The sequence below is a fragment of the Panicum virgatum genome, chromosome 4N (genome assembly GCF_016808335.1).
Source record: "Panicum virgatum strain AP13 chromosome 4N, P.virgatum_v5, whole genome shotgun sequence".
Taxonomy (NCBI): domain Eukaryota; kingdom Viridiplantae; phylum Streptophyta; class Magnoliopsida; order Poales; family Poaceae; genus Panicum; species Panicum virgatum.
Window position 1 is genome coordinate 47177741 of NC_053148.1, and position 20403 is coordinate 47198143.

At 46.0% G+C, this 20403-nt stretch overlaps 1 protein-coding gene across 1 annotated transcript; it reads left to right on the plus strand.

The window, feature by feature from the left end:
• Positions 1–8150: 8150 nt before the first annotated feature.
• On the plus strand, positions 8151–12741 carry LOC120668536 (U4/U6.U5 tri-snRNP-associated protein 2-like). Its single transcript, XM_039948272.1, has 9 exons — positions 8151–8667; positions 9121–9365; positions 9460–9544; positions 9997–10182; positions 10254–10424; positions 10507–10719; positions 11695–11866; positions 11943–12114; positions 12201–12741. The coding sequence occupies exons 1-9, from the start codon at positions 8380–8382 to the stop codon at positions 12292–12294; spliced, it is 1626 nt and encodes a 541-aa protein (XP_039804206.1). The 5' UTR covers positions 8151–8379; the 3' UTR covers positions 12295–12741.
• Positions 12742–20403: the final 7662 nt, after the last annotated feature.

Below are 20403 nucleotides of genomic sequence, written 5' to 3' on the forward strand. Positions count from 1 at the left end.
CGCCGGGTCTCTCGTTTTCCAACTCGGCCGGCGTGGACATGCGTGCGTGGCGGCGTGGGTACGTGCCCGCCACCGGTTTGCGTCGCGTGCGTCGACGGCGATCGGTCTCGTTCTCGTGCGCCGCCCGGCTGGAGGTACGTACGCGCCGCATTGTTTACTGGTCAAAACGACAACCGAGCGAGAGCCGCTGCTGATCTGACGGCGACGGCGATCGATGACGGATGAGAGAAGCTAGCTGCTAGCCATGCGGCGTGTGCCCATCATCTCATCCGCGCGGGAGAGCCGGCCGGCCGGCGGCGCGCCCGGCCGTGGTGCGGGGGTTCCGATCCGCCAGGGCCCGGGTAGGTGCTCTCCGTCCTCCGTGGGCGCTGGCGCGCTGTGTGTCGGCGAGCGCGCGCGTGGTGGCGTGGCGCCCGCCGGCGAGAGTGCCGTCGCTTTCTTGCCCAGCTGGTCTCGACTAGATGTCGTGTCGTCGTGCCCGGATCGGGCAGCCTAGCTACTAATGGCGCGTTCCTTTCGGCCCTTTGCAAGCTAGCTTAGCTAGCCAGGCTGCTAGCGACGGCCAGAAATGGCGATGTTCTCCCGTGGCGAGAAAAGGGAACCAAGGGGTAGGGAAAAGCTAGGCTGGGGGATTGATGGACACGGTCACGTGACGGTGCAGGAGATGAAGAGAGATCGACTAGCTGAAAGTGGGGTGAGGAATCCCCTCGCTTTAATTTGGCAAAGCCGAGTGGTGACAGCGAGCTGAGACCGGCAAATCCGTTCCCGTAGCGGCGATTCTACACCTACAAGGACATGCCATGCATGAGCGGTCAGTTTTCTTGCAGTAGTGTAGCATGGATGCTGCACCACACCTACGAGTCCATGCATTCGTCATGGCGCCATCTCAGGAAGGAAAATAAAGGTAAACCGAGATCAACACATCATGGGATGCCGACATGCCAGATGAACAGCTGCAGTCAGGCTCAGCCAGCCACAGAGTACAGGGTGCTAGCTTAACTTAACAGCTGGGTAACCACCACCAGCAACCCACATGTCGGATTACTGACCGGTCGTCCAATGGCGCCGGCCGGTCCGGTGTCGCGAGTCGCGACACGCCAGCACCCAACACCGTCGTCCACGTCTCGAGACCACGCGGACGTCTCTTTCTCTTCGTGGGCATCTCGGGCAGTTGAACAAGCAGGCACGCAAGAAGGGGGCAGATCAGATTCGTTCCGCCCGCGACACAGGAACACGGACGGGGGCCCGGCCGGCAGCTAGCTAGTGGGATCGGAGTGGCTACCTAGCTTATCGCGACAGATTGCGCGCGGCGGGGCATCGTGTGCGCCGCCGTGCGCGGCCGGGCAGCAGCTTGGCGTGCGGATCCCGCCCGCATCCTACTACCAGATCGCGCGAGCCGATCGAGAAGTCGATGCGGGATGCGGCGGGGCGAGCGGAGGGCTCCGGGCTCCGGCCCGCCGCCGGCTGGCCGGCCGGCTCGCTCGCTCGCCCGTGCTTCAGTGCTTCTCTCCGGCCGCCGCCGGCGCGCGCGCGCGGCAATCCGCCGTTATACGTACGGCGACGCGTACCCGTGCGTGGCCGGCACGGGCACGGCTGCGCGTTCCGTCACAGGAGCGGCCTGGCTACTAGCCACATGCAACAAGTAATAGACGTACACACGTGCGGCGCGGTGCAACGGCGAGTTAGTTCAATTCATCATATCCACCGTAGTCGTAGTAAGTATGGATTAATTCTTTGTTAGAGGTTTATTTATTTGTGGACTATCGACAAACAAAGTGGTGCTCAGGCAAGCTAAGGCATACGATGACGAACTAATAATATAAACAAGGCCGCTAGTTTTACGCGACCTAGCTCCTGATCTTGACCAATGCAAAATTCTTTTTTAATACTTTAGTATAAAACAAGCCAAGCTGTATATGTAATGTTTATACGATCATCTATCATTCGTGTACACTCACGGACAAACAGGGGCATCTTTTGATTTCACGCTCATGAATGAAACTGTCACGTCATTGTTGCAAACGTGCACCACGGTCCGCGGCCATTTTTTTTACTAATTAATAGAAACGCCGTGGAATATATTTATTGTATTGTATGTATTATATAGGTATAGCAGTACCCGGCCGGCCGGCCGTCACGATGACACATCAAGTATGACATTGGTATGCTATACTACATACAGGTAGATAGGTAGGTACTGTGCACGTACGATTCCACGAGTACTACCCCTTCTACTCGCTGGCTTGTTAGCTCTTTTCAACGTAGCGTAGGTGTACAATTGTAGAACAGGTGATCTGTCAACTCGGCAAAGAAAAGAACAAATAATGCTGCAGTGCTGATACTGTAGCATGCAGATTGTTACTGAAAATAAACATGATGATAAATTATTCACGTACCGTCCGTATTAGAGACCGCTGAAGCACATCTTTTTCCAATATTGACAGTTTATTGGAAGGAAGGAACTGCAGGAGACGCTTGACAAACACCACACGGCATAATGGCCGGTCAAACCTCGCTAATTATATTGAACCCATCCGATGCACCTAGAAGTCGGCAGTACTCCACGTAATTATGCGGGTAGGGGGATTAACGCCGCCACGAGTTTTGATTAGAGCCAGACTAATGATTTAGCCCGCTGCTGGTTGCAAGAATTTTTACTACTCATCTCTCAACCACTTGTATAATGGTTTAGCTCTTAACCATTAATACATGACATACTTGTTTATCTTACAAAATTTCTTGATTCTGATATCAAAACTGGCTGTAACCTTAGAGCAAGTATAATAATCTATGTGAAGGAGAGAGAAAGGAGGTGAGAGAACAGAGCGAGCACTTCGCTATGCGCCCGCCCGCAACCGGCGAAAAGGCGTCTCGATTGCGTTGCATGCTTGCAGCACCTCTGCTGCACCAATACACCACGAGAAGCAATAATTGCTAGCGTGTCCCACTATTATTGACATGGATTACTAGTTATGCTCTTACCGTCTACTTCTCTCTCCTCCACATTAGTATTCAGCCTACTTAGAGCTAGGATAATGGTTTCGCCCGTGCGGGGGCGTCTCAGGTTCCAAGTCACGACCTAGTTGTAGCGGATCCCACAATCATTTAATGGTCTGAGCAGCGGGACGGAGGACGATGACGCACGGTGTGGCTGTCGGCTGTCGCTGCGTTTGCACCAAGGTATAAAATCGCGGGCTAAGACGTTTAGCGGATGCTCTTCCAAAAAGCTAAAAGAACTATAGCGAAAGCTATAGCGGAGCTATCTATTTAGCGGTTTGCAAAAAAAATATACATAATTTGGCTAATAACATCAGTAATGCAACCAATTTCAACAAATTTTTCATAGCCATACGTCCATAATACATATAAAATTAGAAGCATCATTGGTCTAACATTCTAAAATAGACTCAACACGTCTCTTGACTGCCTAACTGTGCCCGTGATGCTTTGTCTATGGTCCATCATAGTTATATTGATTCTTTATTTCTTTTGGCTACATCTTTAACGGAAATAGCGGACATTTATTATTACTAAATCCTATAAAAAAACCTCTATAACGGACATAGCGGACAAATATTGTATAGCGTAGCGGGAGATCTCTTGAAAAGCTAATAGCGGACAATAGCGAGCTATTAGCGGGCTATTTTGTACCTTGGTTTGCACCCACGGCCACGGGCCACGGGTGCGCGGCCGGCCGTGCTTTCTTTACGCGCTCCGGGCTCCGGCGAGGGGAAACCGCCGCGCCGCCTCGCTCCTCGATCGGCCGGCTGCGTGCTGGTGCTGCTCCGCCCCGGTCTGCACGTGGCTGGGATCCCCAGGCGCGTCGGGTTCGGCGGGCAGAGACTTCGCGGGGGGCTCGCCTCGGTGCTCACTGTCCAGCCGTGTTTTCCGTGATCCGATCTCGTAGGCCCACGGCGGTGGTCTACGAGAACGGCGTGTTGCGTGCAAACTCCACTCTGGCGAGATGAAACATGAGGGGTCGTTTTTTTTTAATTCAAACAGGAGGGGTCGTTGCTCTGCGGCGATGCCAGTGTCGTCGTCGGAGGAAAGCAGCATACCGAGTTGGCCAGTTAGGGCATGTACAATGGTTAGACGGCCGCCGTCTGTATGTCTCTAGAATAGCGCACACAGACGATAGAATAGACAACCTGTACAATAGTGTGACTATCTGCAAGCTATTTAATACATCCTAGACACATGAAACGTGGTGATCAAACATGTGAAATGGATCTTTGTGTATTGATTTTTGGCATACATAAAAGAATCATTTGTGAATGCAAATAAATCACATGGATATTTTTAAAAGATGATAGTATATATGCAAATAAATCATTTGTGCCGGATAGAATACAATATATTTATATCAATAAATAGAATACATTATAGTATTTGAATATAGTTGAATTGCACCATGAGAACTAATTTTTCTTGTTTCCTTTGAGATGCCATATGTGCTCCACTAAATCATGAGACCTAGTTCATGAACCACATTTCTGAAACAATCTCCCATCAGTAAACATTTTAACAAGAAGTAGCTACTGAAAATCTTAAACTGGGGCAAACTGAAAGTGCAGACCACATTCAGACATTCAGAGACAAACTCAGACTTGTTCGGACAATCACTTTGTGGACAAAAAAAAATTGGCATGTCATCAACAGATGCACATCTCACAGACAGTTGGATGCAAAACTTACATTAAAAAAACTGAAATGTTAGTTTCTGCCGGCCTTTTTGTTTCTGCAGGCTCTGAATGAGCAGCCCTAACATAAGCCAGTTACTATCTGTCACTTGTTCATCATATATTCATACCTACCATTGACATGAATAAGCCTTAAAGCTCCAGAACACACCCTAAATGACCCAAAGACTCCAGTGCGATTATTTCTTTGGTTAAAACCAACCAAACTCTACTCTTCAGCCAGCCAATTTTGCCTTCCTTCTCGTACCTTAAGCCCCATAGGTGAAACAATATAGCCTGAAAAAAATCAGGTCAATCAGAATTTTAAGAAAGCATGGTTCAATTATAGGTCTACCACTAAGAGAAAATTTTCAGAAACACCAATGACATTAGTATGCAATCACCATTCACAAACACCAGTGAAATTTTGCAGTAGAGCAATTAACAAACAATTCTAATTAACAATTTCAGAGCATACAGTTCTAATTTCTGATTACAAACAGTTCTAATTAACAATTTCGGATCATATAGTCCTAGTGTCCATGTTTCAGACAGTTGAACATCTCAAATTTGAAACAATAATTCTAGTTCACAATTTCAGATTAGAAACAGTTTGATTTCACATTTCTAGTATACAACAAGTATTGAGCAAAACATTAAACATGCACAACAAGTCTGCATCCAAATTTCTCACTACAATGTTCATATGAATTTTTATCACAATTAGCCAGCAGTAGAATCCATTCAGAAACAAGAGGGGGCAGGAATATGGTTTCCATTCTCTCGGATCAGCATGAATCAGTGATTCATGCCTGTCGGTGTCCTGACCCGGCGGTCCGGCACCAACTAATAAGATGTTGCGTGATCCCTCACCTTGAATTGTTGATGCAAGAGGTAACACAGGAACACACGGGTTTATCCTGGTTCCAGCTGCGGGGCCGTACATCCAGCAAGAGTGTGCGAGTGCACTGTACTATCTTGCACCGGGGGTGCCTGTAGTAGGGGGTACAAGCGAGGCGAGAGAGGGAGGAAAGCTCCCAAGTCTCTGCTAGATGATTGAGGTGAGTGCCAATATCGAGAGAGTGAGCGAATGAAGCTAAGGGAGTTGGTCGTATGAGGGCGTCTGAGCGTATGAGAGGCCTGCGTCCTCCTTTTATAGACACAAAGAGGGGCGGGGTACATGTACGGAGGGAGGAAGAAGTCGTCGTTTCTCCCCGAATCGGGGGCGCACAACGAATGTCCACTGTAGGAAGTACACTGTGGGGTACTGGAGATTATGGCGCCGGTCGTGCGGCTCTCCTGGGCGGCATCCTGGTAGCTCCAGCGGGCGTCGTGGTGGCTCCTGTAGAGGGTACCGTCCTCTGTGCGCGACGTGGCGGTGTCTCGAGGGTCCGGTAGGAGGGAGTCTTGCTCCGGTCAAGGCCCGGGCCGCGTTCGAGGGTTGCGCCCATACTGTTCGAGGGTTCCCAGGTAGGGAAAGTACGAGGGAAGTATGGGGATTTGGCAGTTCAGTGGCGAGAGCAGTGCCGGGCACGTCTTGCATAGGGCGCCGCAGGTTCCCACAGTGTCGTCACAGTGTCAGGGATGGCGGAGCAGTGACCGGAGTTGGCGGATGGGATCCCGGTCACAGCCACTGTGCGGAGTGGTGGCATGACGCCGTCTGACCCGGGCGCTGCGGCGGAGTTGTTAGCATTTAATGCCTCCGTACGGCGGACGAGTGAGCGGATGGCCGTTTGTCCTTTCCTCCGAGGGGTGGCCTCGAGCGAAGCGGAGTCGATCCGCCTTCTTGGGGGTAGGCTCGCTACCCTCGAGCAAGGCGGAGATGCGGGGTGCGGTCGAGGGTCTCGGCGGGGAGCCCTCGAGCGAGGCGGAGATTGCTCCGCGGGTTCGAGGGAGGTGCGAACGGGCTGTACTGTAGAGCCAGGCCGTGGGCCGAGGGCGAAGCGGGCCTCTTTGAGTCCTTTCCTTTCCTTTGGATCGGAATGAGACCGCAGGCCTTCGTGGGCCCGTTTGACTAATATGTGTTTTGCGTTTTAAGGGCGATTGTGTCCCCTGATTAGGGTGCCCTAATTATGGTACCCGACAATGCCTGGCCATGGTTGAGGATGTCAAGCTGGGGTAGTGCTTGAGGTAGCCGCAAAGCTTGGGGTAGTGCTGAATCGGCCACCAGCAAGGGTTGGGCCGGCGAACCTTGCCTCTTCGGGAGGAAGCTGCTGCCCATGCGCTGCCGTCGCCGCAGTCGCAGACTTCTTTCCTCGCGCCGCTGCCGCCTTCCTCCCATGCGCCGCCATCACGGCCGCCGCAGTCTTGTCGCCTCGCGTTGCCGTCGTCGTTGTCCCGAACTTTCGACCTCGTGCCTGCGCCGCAAGCTCCTTCTGTTCGCGCGCGGGTTGCTGCTCCGACCCTATGGCCTTGCCGCATTCGTCGATTGCTGCTGTTGTGGGGGAATTGGTTGGGGACGGAAGGAAAAAAGAGGGGGAAAGGAACACAAACCTGCGGAGTTTGCCGCCATGGGGATTTCGCGAGCGCGTTTGCCCGCCAAAATCGGCACGGGGAGCAGCGGATCAAGGGCCGTCGTCGCTGAGTCACCACTGTGCTCGTACAGCGGTCGCCGAGGAGTTGCTCCGTGTTCGGGCCACGAGCCGAACTCGTCCTCTCGTGAGACGACGATAGCTCCCGGTCCTCCATCGGTAATCAAAATAAACCGTTCGTAGACGAGGTAATTATTGCCATTGTACATGCCCTTAGGAAGGCATGGTTTCTGAGTGCTTCACGTGGGCCTCCGATGGCAGCGCATTCTCCCTAAACGTAAGGCCCATCAAAATTGCTAGGCGCCGAAGCCCAAATCAAGCCTAAGGGCTGTACAGTTTATTAATTTCGATTTGGGTCTAGCCGTCCATAAGCCCATAATAGCAGCGCTTCTAGGCCGGCCCAACGATAGAGTTTCAACTTTCAAGGCGATGAAGGTCTTTCAAAATCTCAAAATGAGAGTACCGGGTTTCAACTGCACGTCTTTGGTTGTTTTGGTACCTTTTTAATATCAACAGTGAGTATTTGGTCAGCATGCACGTTAAATGAGAAAACAAGAAGTCAAACCTAATTTTTACTTATAAGAAAAAATTAAATTGATAGAAAATATACTAACTATAGATATTCGAATTTCCCCGTGCATTTACAGCTGAATTGAAGAAAACTGAAGGGTTATATTTAGATTGCCTGACTTTCCTGAGTTCCATGACATCCAATTTCTGTGCCAGTTCTTTAAATATCAAAGAACTTTAGAGAAAAGATAAACAATAGTTATAAATCACACACTTCTGCTTCATATAATCACAGTAGCTATCAGATCCATATGTGTTATTTATTGTTGTAAAAAAGTTCTTATTTGAAATAGATCAAATTTGCATCCAAATCACTCATTTTTCAAGAAATGCTCGACTTGAGTGTTGGTGTGGAGCGAACAGCAAAGGAGGGCAGGAGGCGGTGACTGTGAACTTTCGCGAAGCTGGTCGGTCGCCGCCCTTGCCTCCAGCAACACCCACCCATCCACGGCGATCTACGGCCTACTCGCTCCTCCCGAAACCCTAGCCCACGCATCCACCCTACGTCGTCGCCGTCCGCCTCCGCCTCTCCGCCTCCGCCCTCGCCTTCGTCTTGCCGCCTCCACACCCCAAACCCTAGACCCTTGCTGGTGCGGCCGATGGGCAAACGCGACCGCGAGGAGGTGGACGAGCTCGCCGATGGGGGCGCCGCCGAGAAGCGCCCGCGCGAGGAGGGCGCGTCGCTGCTAGGGCTCGCGAGTTACGAGGATGACGAAGAGGAGGAAGCGGCCAGGGGCCAGGCAAATGGCCATCGCGCTGAGGGGAACGGGGAGGAGGGCGAGGACGAGGACGACGAGGAGGACGATGTGAGGAGGGCTCCGGAGAGGCGGCCGAGGCGGGTGGAGCTGCGCCGTGACTGCCCTTACCTCGACACCGTGAACAGACAGGTACACTTGCGAACTATTCTTAGTGACCCGACACCTGAGATATACATGTACTAGTTATAGTTGTAGCTATCGAATTACCAGTTACTGATATTGTGCCAGAGGTATATATAATTTATGTGATTTGAAATTGCTGATTAAAATGTACGATCCTCATGGCTTAACATACAATATAGTTCACTGTCTTCAAAGTGAATCCCAATACTATGATCGGTATCCTAAAAGCTCCTGATATTTACATCCGTCCTATGTCTGTCTATCTTCATATAAAATTTCTAGCATGGTGTGGCAGTTTATTTGGATTAATTTCATATATTATCCTTGTACTGTATGTGTTACATATGTACTATCTATACTCTGGTGGCTGATTTCTTTGTTGCTCTAGTCCGCGTAACATTTCTTTTGGTTATTTCTAATGGTTCTTTACAGCTGAGTACATTTTGTGCTGCTTTGCAGGTCCTTGATTTTGATTTTGAGAAGTTCTGTTCAATATCCTTGTCAAATTTGAATGTGTATGCGTGCTTGGTTTGTGGAAAGTATTTCCAAGGAAGAGGCTTGAAATCTCATGCTTATACGCACAGTCTTGAAGCAGGCCATCATGTGTTCATTAATCTTCAAACCGAGAGGGCTTACTGTCTTCCTGATGGATATGAGATAAATGATCCATCACTAGAAGATATTCGCCATGTTCTGAACCCAAGGTGCTTCTCTATTGCTTATTACATTACATTCCAACTGTACTTGATTGCTTTGGGAGCCAGTTTCGGGTTGCTAATTGGCATACTGTTCTGATAGGTTCACGAAAGAGCAGGTTCTAAATCTCGACAAGAACAAGCAGTGGTCTAGAGCACTTGATGGTTCCAATTATGTACCCGGAATGGTATGTACCCTCTAAATTGTCTGGAGGACCTAGATGGTCTCCCTGTGGGATGGTTTACCTGCTGTACTTTGTTTGCTATGCAGTCGGATCTTTTTTATTGATTTTTACTTGACCAGTCCTACGAAAATATTTTTAGTTTCCGGAGAAGTTTTTTTATTTGTGTATCCTTAAATAGTGAGCAAATGCAGTTTTAAAGATTCATTGCAGTACTAGCAAAAGCCTGAATGTGTTGTGGACTTGCTTACAAACAACTGGACACCTGATTGATCATGACAATTCGTTTCTTCAGTTGATTTGCGTGATTGTATTATTTTATTCCGTTATATTAATGCCACTATGCCACATCTCAAGAATATGCTTTTATCACACATGGTAATTTGTAAGGACTTAAGAAACTAGGACTTTGTTTTATTGATTCATTTTATCTCGTCTAAATAATCACTGCTCCGCAGGTCGGTCTTAACAACATCAAGGAGACAGATTTTGTGAATGTCACAATACAGTCATTAATGAGAGTTACTCCTCTGAGAAATTTCTTTCTTATCCCTGAAAATTATCAACATAGCAAATCACCATTGGTTCATCGTTTTGGGGAACTGACACGCAAGATTTGGCATGCTAGGAACTTCAAGGGGCAGGTTGGTTTATTAAATCTGCTATCCCTTTATGTCAACACGTGTCTCTAAACAAATCTTCTGTTTTTGTTCAGGTTAGTCCCCACGAGTTTCTGCAAGCTGTTATGAAGGCCAGCAACAAGCGGTTTCAGATTGGTGTACAGTCAGATCCTGTGGAATTTATGTCATGGCTCTTGAATACACTGCATGCAAAATTAAAAAGTTCAAAGAAGAAAAACAGAAGCATAATACATGATTGCTTTCAGGTTAGCTTTTCTGGTCATTAACAGCGGAATTCATATCACTTAAGCAGCTTATCAGGTCACACTGGAATCACTGTTCTTGCAGGGAGAACTTGAAGTTGTTAAGGAAGTTCACAGGAAGCATATAATGGAAAAAAAAGAAGATGGTGCTGAGCTCAATGGTGATGCAGGTTCAGCGGTTGGAGCAGCAGATGGTACTGTCATGGAAACATCTAAGGTCCCATTCTTGATGCTCGGTCTTGACCTGCCCCCTCCACCTCTTTTCAAAGACGCCATGGAGAAAAATATCATCCCACAGGTATGTTTTCCACAAGCACCTCTTTTTATAATCTCATGTGGGTGCTTAGCTTTGATGTTTATAGACAGAACTCTAGGATGAAAATGTGTGCGACTAAGATTTCTGGGATCGATAATGTGAGGACCAAGTAAATAGTTTTACGGCTACCTTGAGCATTAATAAGTGAAACCTTGCTCCCCTGGCTGGATTGCTAGAGCTATTTTGGGATGGTGTTTCTCAGGGCCTGTTTGTTTCCGCGTTCGCTTAGCTTATGAGCCAAAGAAGCGGAATAAGCCCGCCAAACTACTCGCGTTGAACGCGCGTTGGGTAGCCGCCGGCCACTGAAAATCGCGAACCTTGAACTGCGTGGCCCATAATCACAGAAGCGGGTCGGGAGCTGCGTTGTGCTTATTCCACTCGCGCTTATCAGCCTCGCGGTCCCAAACAGGGCCTCAGTTTTCTTATACTTCTATGCTTACATATAAGACCACCTCCTTTTTTTTGAAGCTCTGTGAGACAATATGCATGGCACAAATTTCGCGCTTAGTGTTCTATACTTAACTTCGCTGTAATGCTATGCTTCTAGTTTTGTTCTTGTTAGTACAAAAGATGCTTGTTCTTACAGTCTCGTTTGAGTAATGCTTTCTCGTCGCCATTCTAAATTTTCATGGAACATGGACATGCTTGTAGGATATCTGTATGTTGGTGCATATTGACCAATCATGTTGTTGGAAAATACCAGTATGGCAAAGGCTGCTATGCGTAGAGCTTTTAGGTCAAAGGATTGATCCCCTACATAGAACCTATCTGATCCCATTCTAGAATTACACACACTTACGCGAGGAATATTGCTATGCTTAGAGCTTTTAGGTCAAATGATTTAACACACTATGAAACCTTGACATTTCTTTCCGTGCTTTCTTTCAACATTGAGATATTCTGTTCTAGTTTTTGTGATTGGGTATATTGGAATTCTAAATCTATCGTACTGTTCAGGTACCGTTGTTTAACATACTGAAGAAGTTTGATGGTGAGACTGTGACAGAGGTTGTCCGCCCATCCATTGCTCGGATGAGGTACCGTGTCACTAGACTTCCGAAGTATCTGATCCTTCATATGCGACGGTTCACTAAAAATAACTTCTTCGTCGAGAAAAACCCTACTCTAGGTGAGACCTTATGTTCACTTCGATTATATATATGTTGCTGGTAACTCACTTAATCTAAGAAATATTCGTGTGACAGTAAATTTTCCTGTGAAGAATTTGGAATTGAAGGATTACATTCCATTACCCAAGCCCAAAGAAAATGACAAGCTACGGTCGAAGTATGACCTTATAGCAAACATTGTCCATGATGGGAAGCCAGGTGAAGGATGCTACAGAGTGTTTGTACAGCGGAAATCAGAAGAGGCCTGGTACGTTCTTTAGCTAACAAAGAATTGTTTTTTACGAGTGTAAATATTGTAGCCCCGATTTAATCATCTGATGATCTCCATCTCAGGTATGAGATGCAGGATCTCCATGTTACTGAAACTCTTCCTCAAATGGTAGCTCTTTCAGAAGCCTACATGCAAATATATGAGCAGCATGAATGAGTCGCAGTGGTCATCGTGTAGCCTTCCACAGCCAGTGTTTTTGCTTAACAGAGATCAGAATGTTGCCATCTAATCCTTATCTTTGGAGCAATTGTTCGTGGGAAGGATTTGGTAGTTCCTTTGCACATGTTCAATCAAACTTAGCTACTTGAGAAGTAGAGCTTGAGGAACTGTACTAGGCTGCTATTTTGATGTTTCGGAGACTGAAACATCATGTATTTTTTTAGAGCTTCTTTGGATGCCCCGCTGGTAGAGGGAAGTTTCTCTGTCTATTGTAGTGCAGCCTGTACTCTATTGTAGTGCAGCCTGTACCTGTTATAATCATTTTGATTGCAACCGACACAGTACCAATAGCGTTTGAAGCTGGTAAAGTAATTTTTATATGCAAACCGCACAGAAAATGATTATATGTCACGGATGATGGTAAATAAAACTTTTAAGATACCACATACGTGTATGGTTGAAGTTGCCGGATTGCCGCTGTGCTCCAGATGTATTGATTTGCATGTGGTGTTGCTCAGTCTTGGTTTCTTCAACTGAGCGGCCACTTGATGGCAACCTTTACTACTGATTTCTGTTTGATCCATGGGCAATCTAATAATCTATGCTATCAATCTATTAGTCATTACCATGATGGTTTGCGATAGGTGAACATGAGTCTACATTTGTGGCTCGTAACCTCTTCAACAATAGTTTCCTCAATTTTTTACCTCCCCGTATGATTGTTCAGCAAAAGTGTTCAAATGGTCAATGGTCACAGGAGAATCATCGAGTTCAAACAAAGGCGTGACTCCTGCTTCGTGCCGTCTCTGCTAGGGCTAGCCCTTTGCATCAGTTTTTCCGTTTCTCACTTGTCGCGGAGCACAAAATTCCGATGGCGGACCCGGCCAGCACGTCGACGGTCCATGGTAGCAACTTTGTAGCAAGACTGGTCAGAGATTCATGGTTGAGCCTGCGTTAGACTACTAAGCAGCCGCCAGCCGCTGCAGAATGGACAGAGATCTTTGCTTTCTATTGCCCTGTGGATTTGAGGCAACTGTTCACTGTCAGGAGCAAAAACACAGTAGTCTCTTTCATGCAGCTGTTGTCAACTACAGACCCATGTGGCTCCGCACCTGATTTGTGGATCTTTGCTTTCTATTGCCCTGTGGATTCAATAATACTCCCACCATTCTTTTTTGGTAGTTCTATTTCAAAAACTAAATTATTCTCAAATGATAGTCCTATTTGCTATTGGGATAGACTACATCAATAAATAGCACTAGTAACGAGGAGTTTCTAAATAAAATATTGGAGGACCAACTAAAAAGTCTTTGTTGCATTTATTATATGATAAGTAATGTTATTTTTCTTAATCATTGTGTCAAAGTGAAATAAGTCTATCAAAAGAGAATGGAGAGGGTAGAAGTAAAAAGGAATTTGGCAATTTGCAGCTGAGCTTAAAAAATGGCAATTTAGCCACAATCCACAAATTCTACATGATGACCACATTTTGGGTGATAAATACCTATACATTTTCCAAGTTAAATTCAAGTTGTTGAAAGGATCACCGTGGTGTCCGACCCTAGAGGGGGAGGGGGTGAATAGGGTCGCTAATTCGCTTTCTAACCTAAGCCTTACACTATTTGCATAAGATAAACCTAACACGTCCTACACATGCTAGTTATTACCAATGTTTATCTATGCTACTCTTTACTTACCTCCAAAAGACTTGCAACCTATAGCCAATCCTAATCAAACTAATTAGGAAAGTAAAGGCACGCAAGATAGAGTAAATGCGGAAACGTAATACGATAAGTAAAGTGGTAAGGGCAAGAGGGATGCAAACTCCCGAGTAGACACGGTCATGTAACGTGGTTCGGCTCAAACGCCTACGTCCACGGGACACCGAGGCTCTTCCGATCACCGTCTTGCGCTAGGCCACCAAGGCGCACCGGCAAGTGCCCACAAGACACCGAGTCTCGCGCACCGCCACCGTCTCTCTCGGTCACCCCGCCGAAATCCACTACGGAGCTTCTCCACCAAGGAGGGGGTCTCCTCTTCCCCCGTACAAAGTGTCGGCGCCGCTCCACACCAAGTCGGAGGGTCGTCGACGGGAATGCTTTGCTTGCCTCGGTAAGACTTCTCTTAAGCTAGCTCTCTCAAGAACTAAGCCTATAAAAGTGCACAAAGCACTCTCTCAAAGCTTCTCCAAGCTAGATATAGCACTAAGCACTTCTAGGATGGTTGGTGATGGATCTTTGCTTGGGCAGCACTTTCTTCAGCTCTTGAGGCTTCCAACCATGTGTGACAACCGGCAGGGGCGGAACCAGGATTGAGACGAACCCCGGGCCAAGTTTTAAATATAGACGTCCACAAACTCACAATTCAAAAAATACATGAAAATATATACGGAAAGATAGATAATATACATGAAAAATTTGGGCCGAACCCCGGGCCATGGCCCGGGTGGCCCGGGGTCTGCCTCCGCCCCTGACAACCGGCCATGGGGGTATATATAGGCAGCACAAGCAAATATAGCCGTTGGAGAAAAGCTGCCTGAAAAGTACCTAACGCTGGTTAATCCGACGCTCCCCCCAATAGCCATCGTCGGTTCAACCGGTGAATGTAATCTGCCCGACTGAAATACTAACCGTTACTTGTACTGGCAATTAACCGATGTAGCGTCGGTTCAACCGGTGAACGTAGTTGTCCTCTGATCAACTGAAAAACCAACTCTCTCGACAACTACACCGACGTAATTGAACGGTGCATCATCGGTTCAACCGATGTATGCATTTTCCTTGGTCTTCTTCTACCATTGCACCGACGTATTCAATATTTTCATCGTCGGTTCATCCGGTGCACTCTGCTAACTGAGTCTTCTCTGAGCCCATTGCACCGGTGAGTGTAATTCACCTCATGCCGGTTTAACCGGTGAGTGCAAATTACCTCTGTCTTGGTCCTTTCGACCTGATTTTTTCGGGGTTTTGTATCTTTTCATCCCTTGGACCTATAAGCCTGATAATGATCATCTTAACACATATATTAGTCCAAGTGTTGTGTGTGTCATCAATCGTCAAAACATTATATTGAAATATGGCAGGAGAGGCCATTTTCGCTACAATCTCCCCCTTTTTGGTGATTGATGACAACACAACCAAAGCAAGCAAGATGAATTGCAAGAATAAGAAATTGATACCAAATTGAAAAGTTAGAAACTACTTAGCTTGCTCGGATGAAATTTCAATGCTCATTTTAAAAACCACCGGCATTTGATTAGTCTATAGGACGAAATACTTCCGGCTTGATAGCAATTGTGAAACAATGGCTTGTGGCCAATGTAAGACAATTGTGTGGTTTGAACCATATGAGCAATGTAAATTTTTGTACCTTAGTCCATGGGATCATCAAATTGCACTTCTCCCCCATATTGACTAAGTACCTCCCCCTATCACCATGCATCCTTTTGTATTGCATTTTTCATTCCTCCCCCTTACTAATGGCATCATTTACTCCAAACTATTTGCTTCCTTTTAGGGTACATTTCTCCCCCTTTGTCATCAAACACCTAAAAGCTTCATAACCACTAACAGCAAGGAGCATTAGTAGCAAAAGGAATTTACTAGTGATAGAGTGTTATACCCACTAAATTTGGTATATCTCCCTTTGTTTGAACAAGCTCCCTTTTTTCAAAGCTTGTGGCACTTCTCATCTTAACACCAATTGTGACTTGTAGGGGTAGTGTTCAAAATAAATTTGAACTCATGGAGATAGCTCTAGGTGACTACAACAAATAGCACTTGTAAAGCATATTAGTCACACAAACGTAAGTTATAGAGTTAGTTCCCTCTAAATGTGTGCATTAGTGTTTGAAACACTTTAAACAAATATATGCACTTGTAATTCACATAATGGGGATTTAACTTCATAACTTACTAATCAAGGCATCATAAGCACGCAATTGATACCAAAATCATTTTTACCACGAATATGAGAGATATCAAATTACAAAATATGCTATGAAAGACATATGCCATGTGAGAGAATCAATTAAGCTCATGTAGGTTACAACAAGATATGAATAAGGCATGGATAACCTACCATGTGAAATTTCTAGGAAGGCATATCAAATGAAAGATACCAATAGTAAAGGTAAGATCATGCAATCCTAGAGAGGCATTGAGCTACAATGATGCATGAAGGATATCAAATGAATTGAGATCATCCTTTTACCTTGCTCATTACCTCATATGTAGGGAAGGGGAATTTGGGTCACTAATCTTTAATTCATAACTTGGCTTTAATTCAACTTTACATGATGCATCCCTACTCATGCATCCCAAACCTTGCCAAGCCTCCAAATTCCCCGTTGTGCTTGTTTGGCGCCTAAGTTTTAGGAATCCAAACCTTTTGAGAGCCATCCATGGTATGAATAATATCCTTGGGCACCCAAATAGGCCGGTTCCATCCATATGTTCTCCACCCCATGACATGAGCTACCACCTTGCCATTCTTCTTCTTTTCAAGTATGTAGTGGTTGCTCTTTTGCTTGTTCTTGTGGGTGGGCTTGGTGTACATGTATGACGCCTTCAAGTTTGGAGATGTATTTTTCTTGATCTCCTTAGCCTTCTTGTGTCCCTTCTTGCTCTTGTTCAAGTTCTTGGGCTTGCCATTTTCTTTGCCCTTTCCTTTGCTCTCTTTTTCCTTACATTGGTAGGACTTGTGGCCTTCTTTGCAACACTTGAAGCAAGTCACGGTTTCTCCCTTCTCAAGCTTCTTCACGCCTGCGGAGGTGTTATCTTGAGAAGGTTGGGCTTACTCTTGAGTGTACTTTCCTTTGAGCCGCCTCAAGTCCGTATATAGTCTTTCTACCTCTTGCTTGAGCTCATCATTCTCCTTGCCAATGAGATCATCACATATTTCTACAACCACATTCTCATTGCAAGGGGTTAGATCACAAGAGGTAGACACATCTACCTTGACAATGGGAATAGCACAAGGAATATTGCAAGGAAATGATTTATCCGATGATGATTCACTTTTAGATTCAAGACTCTTATATTTCATTTTAAACTCTTCATGCTCATTGTCTAACAAATTGTATTTGTTTAGCAAGTTCTCATATCTTGAGACAAATGAGGCATGAAGTTTTTCTTTAGCCTTGAGAGCTTTGATTTCTTTATTTTGTTTACTGAGATGTTCTTGTTGATTATGGAGAAGTGTCATCATCTCACTAATTTCATCAGTTTCAACATCGGATTCATCATTGGAGAAGGAGTCATCACTTACATCGTTATTACCTTGTACCATGAGACACATGGGAGGTGGTGATGATCTCCGAGGGCGATGGGTGGTGGAGCTCTTGGAATTTTTCTTGTGACTTGAGCTTTCACCACTTTTCTTGGGCTTGTAGATGGCGGAGAGAGAGCTTGAAATCTTGATTTGTTCTTTTTCTTTGCCATCTTCTCCATCCCAACCGCACTCCCTCTAATGAGAGTTTTGTACCCAAGCTCATAGAGCTCATGTACATGCTCAGCAATCTTGCAGTGATGGTATAGCACGGCCCTTGGATATTCTTCATCGCTTGAACTTGATTCATCATCACTCTCATCCTCTTCTTCTTCTTCTTCACTTGAGTTTGATGAGTCTTGTCGCCTTGGTTGATATTTGCATGAATGCTTGGCGGCAAGACTTTTGCGGCTTGAAGAAGAGGTGGACTCTTGCTCCTTCTTTGTCATTCCCATACTATACTCATGAGCAATGATTTGGTTGATGACTTGGTTGGGTGTAAGCTTGACCAAGTCTTCCTTTTGCAAGAGTGTGTTGATGATGTTATAGTCGGGCTTGCGAAGGCTTCGGAGAATCTTGCGGTTGATTTCTTCATCTTTAAGTTGATTGAGACCTAAGGCATTGATTTCATTGACAAGAGTATTTAATCGTGAATACATGTCATGAGCATTTTCATTGGGAAGTTGCTTAAAGCTACTAAGCTCCTCGCCAAGAATATGATATTTTTGATTGACAACATCCTTTGTGCCCTCATGATTCTCGACAATTTGCTTCCATAGCTTATGAGCATTTTCCTTAGCAAAAACACGATTAAAAATACTATCACATAACGAGGACAATAGAATTGATATAGCAATGACATCATATTGTCTCTCGGCCTTAGTCTCATTTTTCTTGCCTAATTCGGTGACACGCCAAACATTAAGCCCACGGGCTTGGAGATGTACTTGCATAAGCACTTTCCATCGAGGAAAACCCGTGCCATCGAAAAATGGAGCCCTATCGGTACTCATCCCTTACCCGGACATGATACTCACTCGACGGTGAAGTCGACGGGTCTCCTACGAGCTTTCTCACAAATTTACCAATGGAATTGGCTAATCCTCATAAGAGGTGTGAGACCAGGCTCTGATACTAATTGAAAGGATCACCGTGATGTCCGACCCTAGAGGGGGAGGGGGTGAATAGGGTCGCTAATTCGCTTTCTAACCTAGGGCTCAAACTATTTGCATAAAATAAACCTAACACGTCCTACACATACTAGTTATTACCAATATTTATCTATGCTACTCTCTACTTACCTCAAAAGACTTGCAATCTATAGCCAATCCTAATCAAACTAACTAGGAAAGTAAAGGAACGCAAGATAGAGTAAATGCGGAAACGTAATACGGTAAGTAAAGTGGTAAGGGCAAGAGGGATGCAAACTCTCGAGTAGACACGGTCATGTAACGTGGTTCGGCTCAAACGCCTACGTCCACGGGACACCGAGGCTCTTCCGATCACCGTCTTGCGCTAGGCCACCAAGGCGCACCGGCAAGCAAAGGCAAATGCCCACAAGACACCAGTCTCGCGCACCGCCACCGTCTCTCTCGGTCACCCTGCCGAAATCCACTACGGAGCTTCTCCACCAAGGAGGGGGTCTCCTCTTCCCCCGTACAAAGTGTCGGCACTGCTCCACACCAAGTCGGAGGGTCGTCGACGGGAATGCTTTGCTTGCCTCGGCAAGACTTCTCTTAAACTAGCTCTCTCAAGAACTAAGCCTATATAAGTGCACAAAGCACTCTCTCAAAGCTTCTCACAAGCTAGATATAGCACTAAGCACTTCTAGGATGGTTGGTGATGGATCTTTGCTTGTGCAGCACTTTCTTCAGCTCTTGAGGCTTCCAACCATGTGTGACAACCGGCCATGGGGGTATATATAGGCAGCACAAGCAAATATAGCCATTGGAGAAAAACTGCCTGAAAAGTACCTAACGCCGGTTAATCCGACGCTCCCCCAATAGCCATCGTCGGTTGAACCGGTGAATGTAATCTGCCCGACTGAAATATTAGCCGTTACTTGTACGGGCAATTAACCGATGTAGCGTCGGTTCAACCGGTGAACGTAGTTGTCCTCTGGTCAACTGAAAAACCAATTCTCTGGACAACTACACCGACGTAATTGACCGGTGCATTATCGTTTCAACTGATGTATGCATTTTTCTTGGTCTTATTCTGCCATTGCACCGACGTATTCAATATTTTCATCGTCGGTTCATCCGTTGCACTCTGCTAACTGAGTTTTCTCGGAGCCCATTGCACCGGTGAGTGTAATTTGCCTCACGCCGGTTTAACCGGTGAGTGCAAATTACCTCTGTCTTGGTCCTTTCGACCTGATTTTTTCGGGGTTTTGTATCTTTTCATCCCTTGGACCTATAAGCCTGATAATAATCATCTTAACATATATATTAGTCCAAGTGTTGTGTGTGTCATTAATCGCCAAAACATTATATTGAAATATGGCACGAGAGACCATTTTCGCTACAATCTCCCTTTTTTTGGTGATTGATGACAACACAACCAAAACAAGCAAGATGAATTGCTTTGGGAACTTTTGCTATAATTTTGTGTAACTCAACACATCCCTTGGAACCTATGCATTTTCCAAGTTAAATTCAAGTTGTGTAACTCAACTTTGGGAACTTTTGCTATAATTTTGTGGCATTTGTTGATAATACGAAAAATCAGAAGATCATAAAGTTTCATTTGTGGAGTAGTTTTTCTTCATTTTGTTGATAATATGAAAAACAAAACTCGCATGAGAAATTTAGGAAAGGCATTTAAAGATCGCAAGTC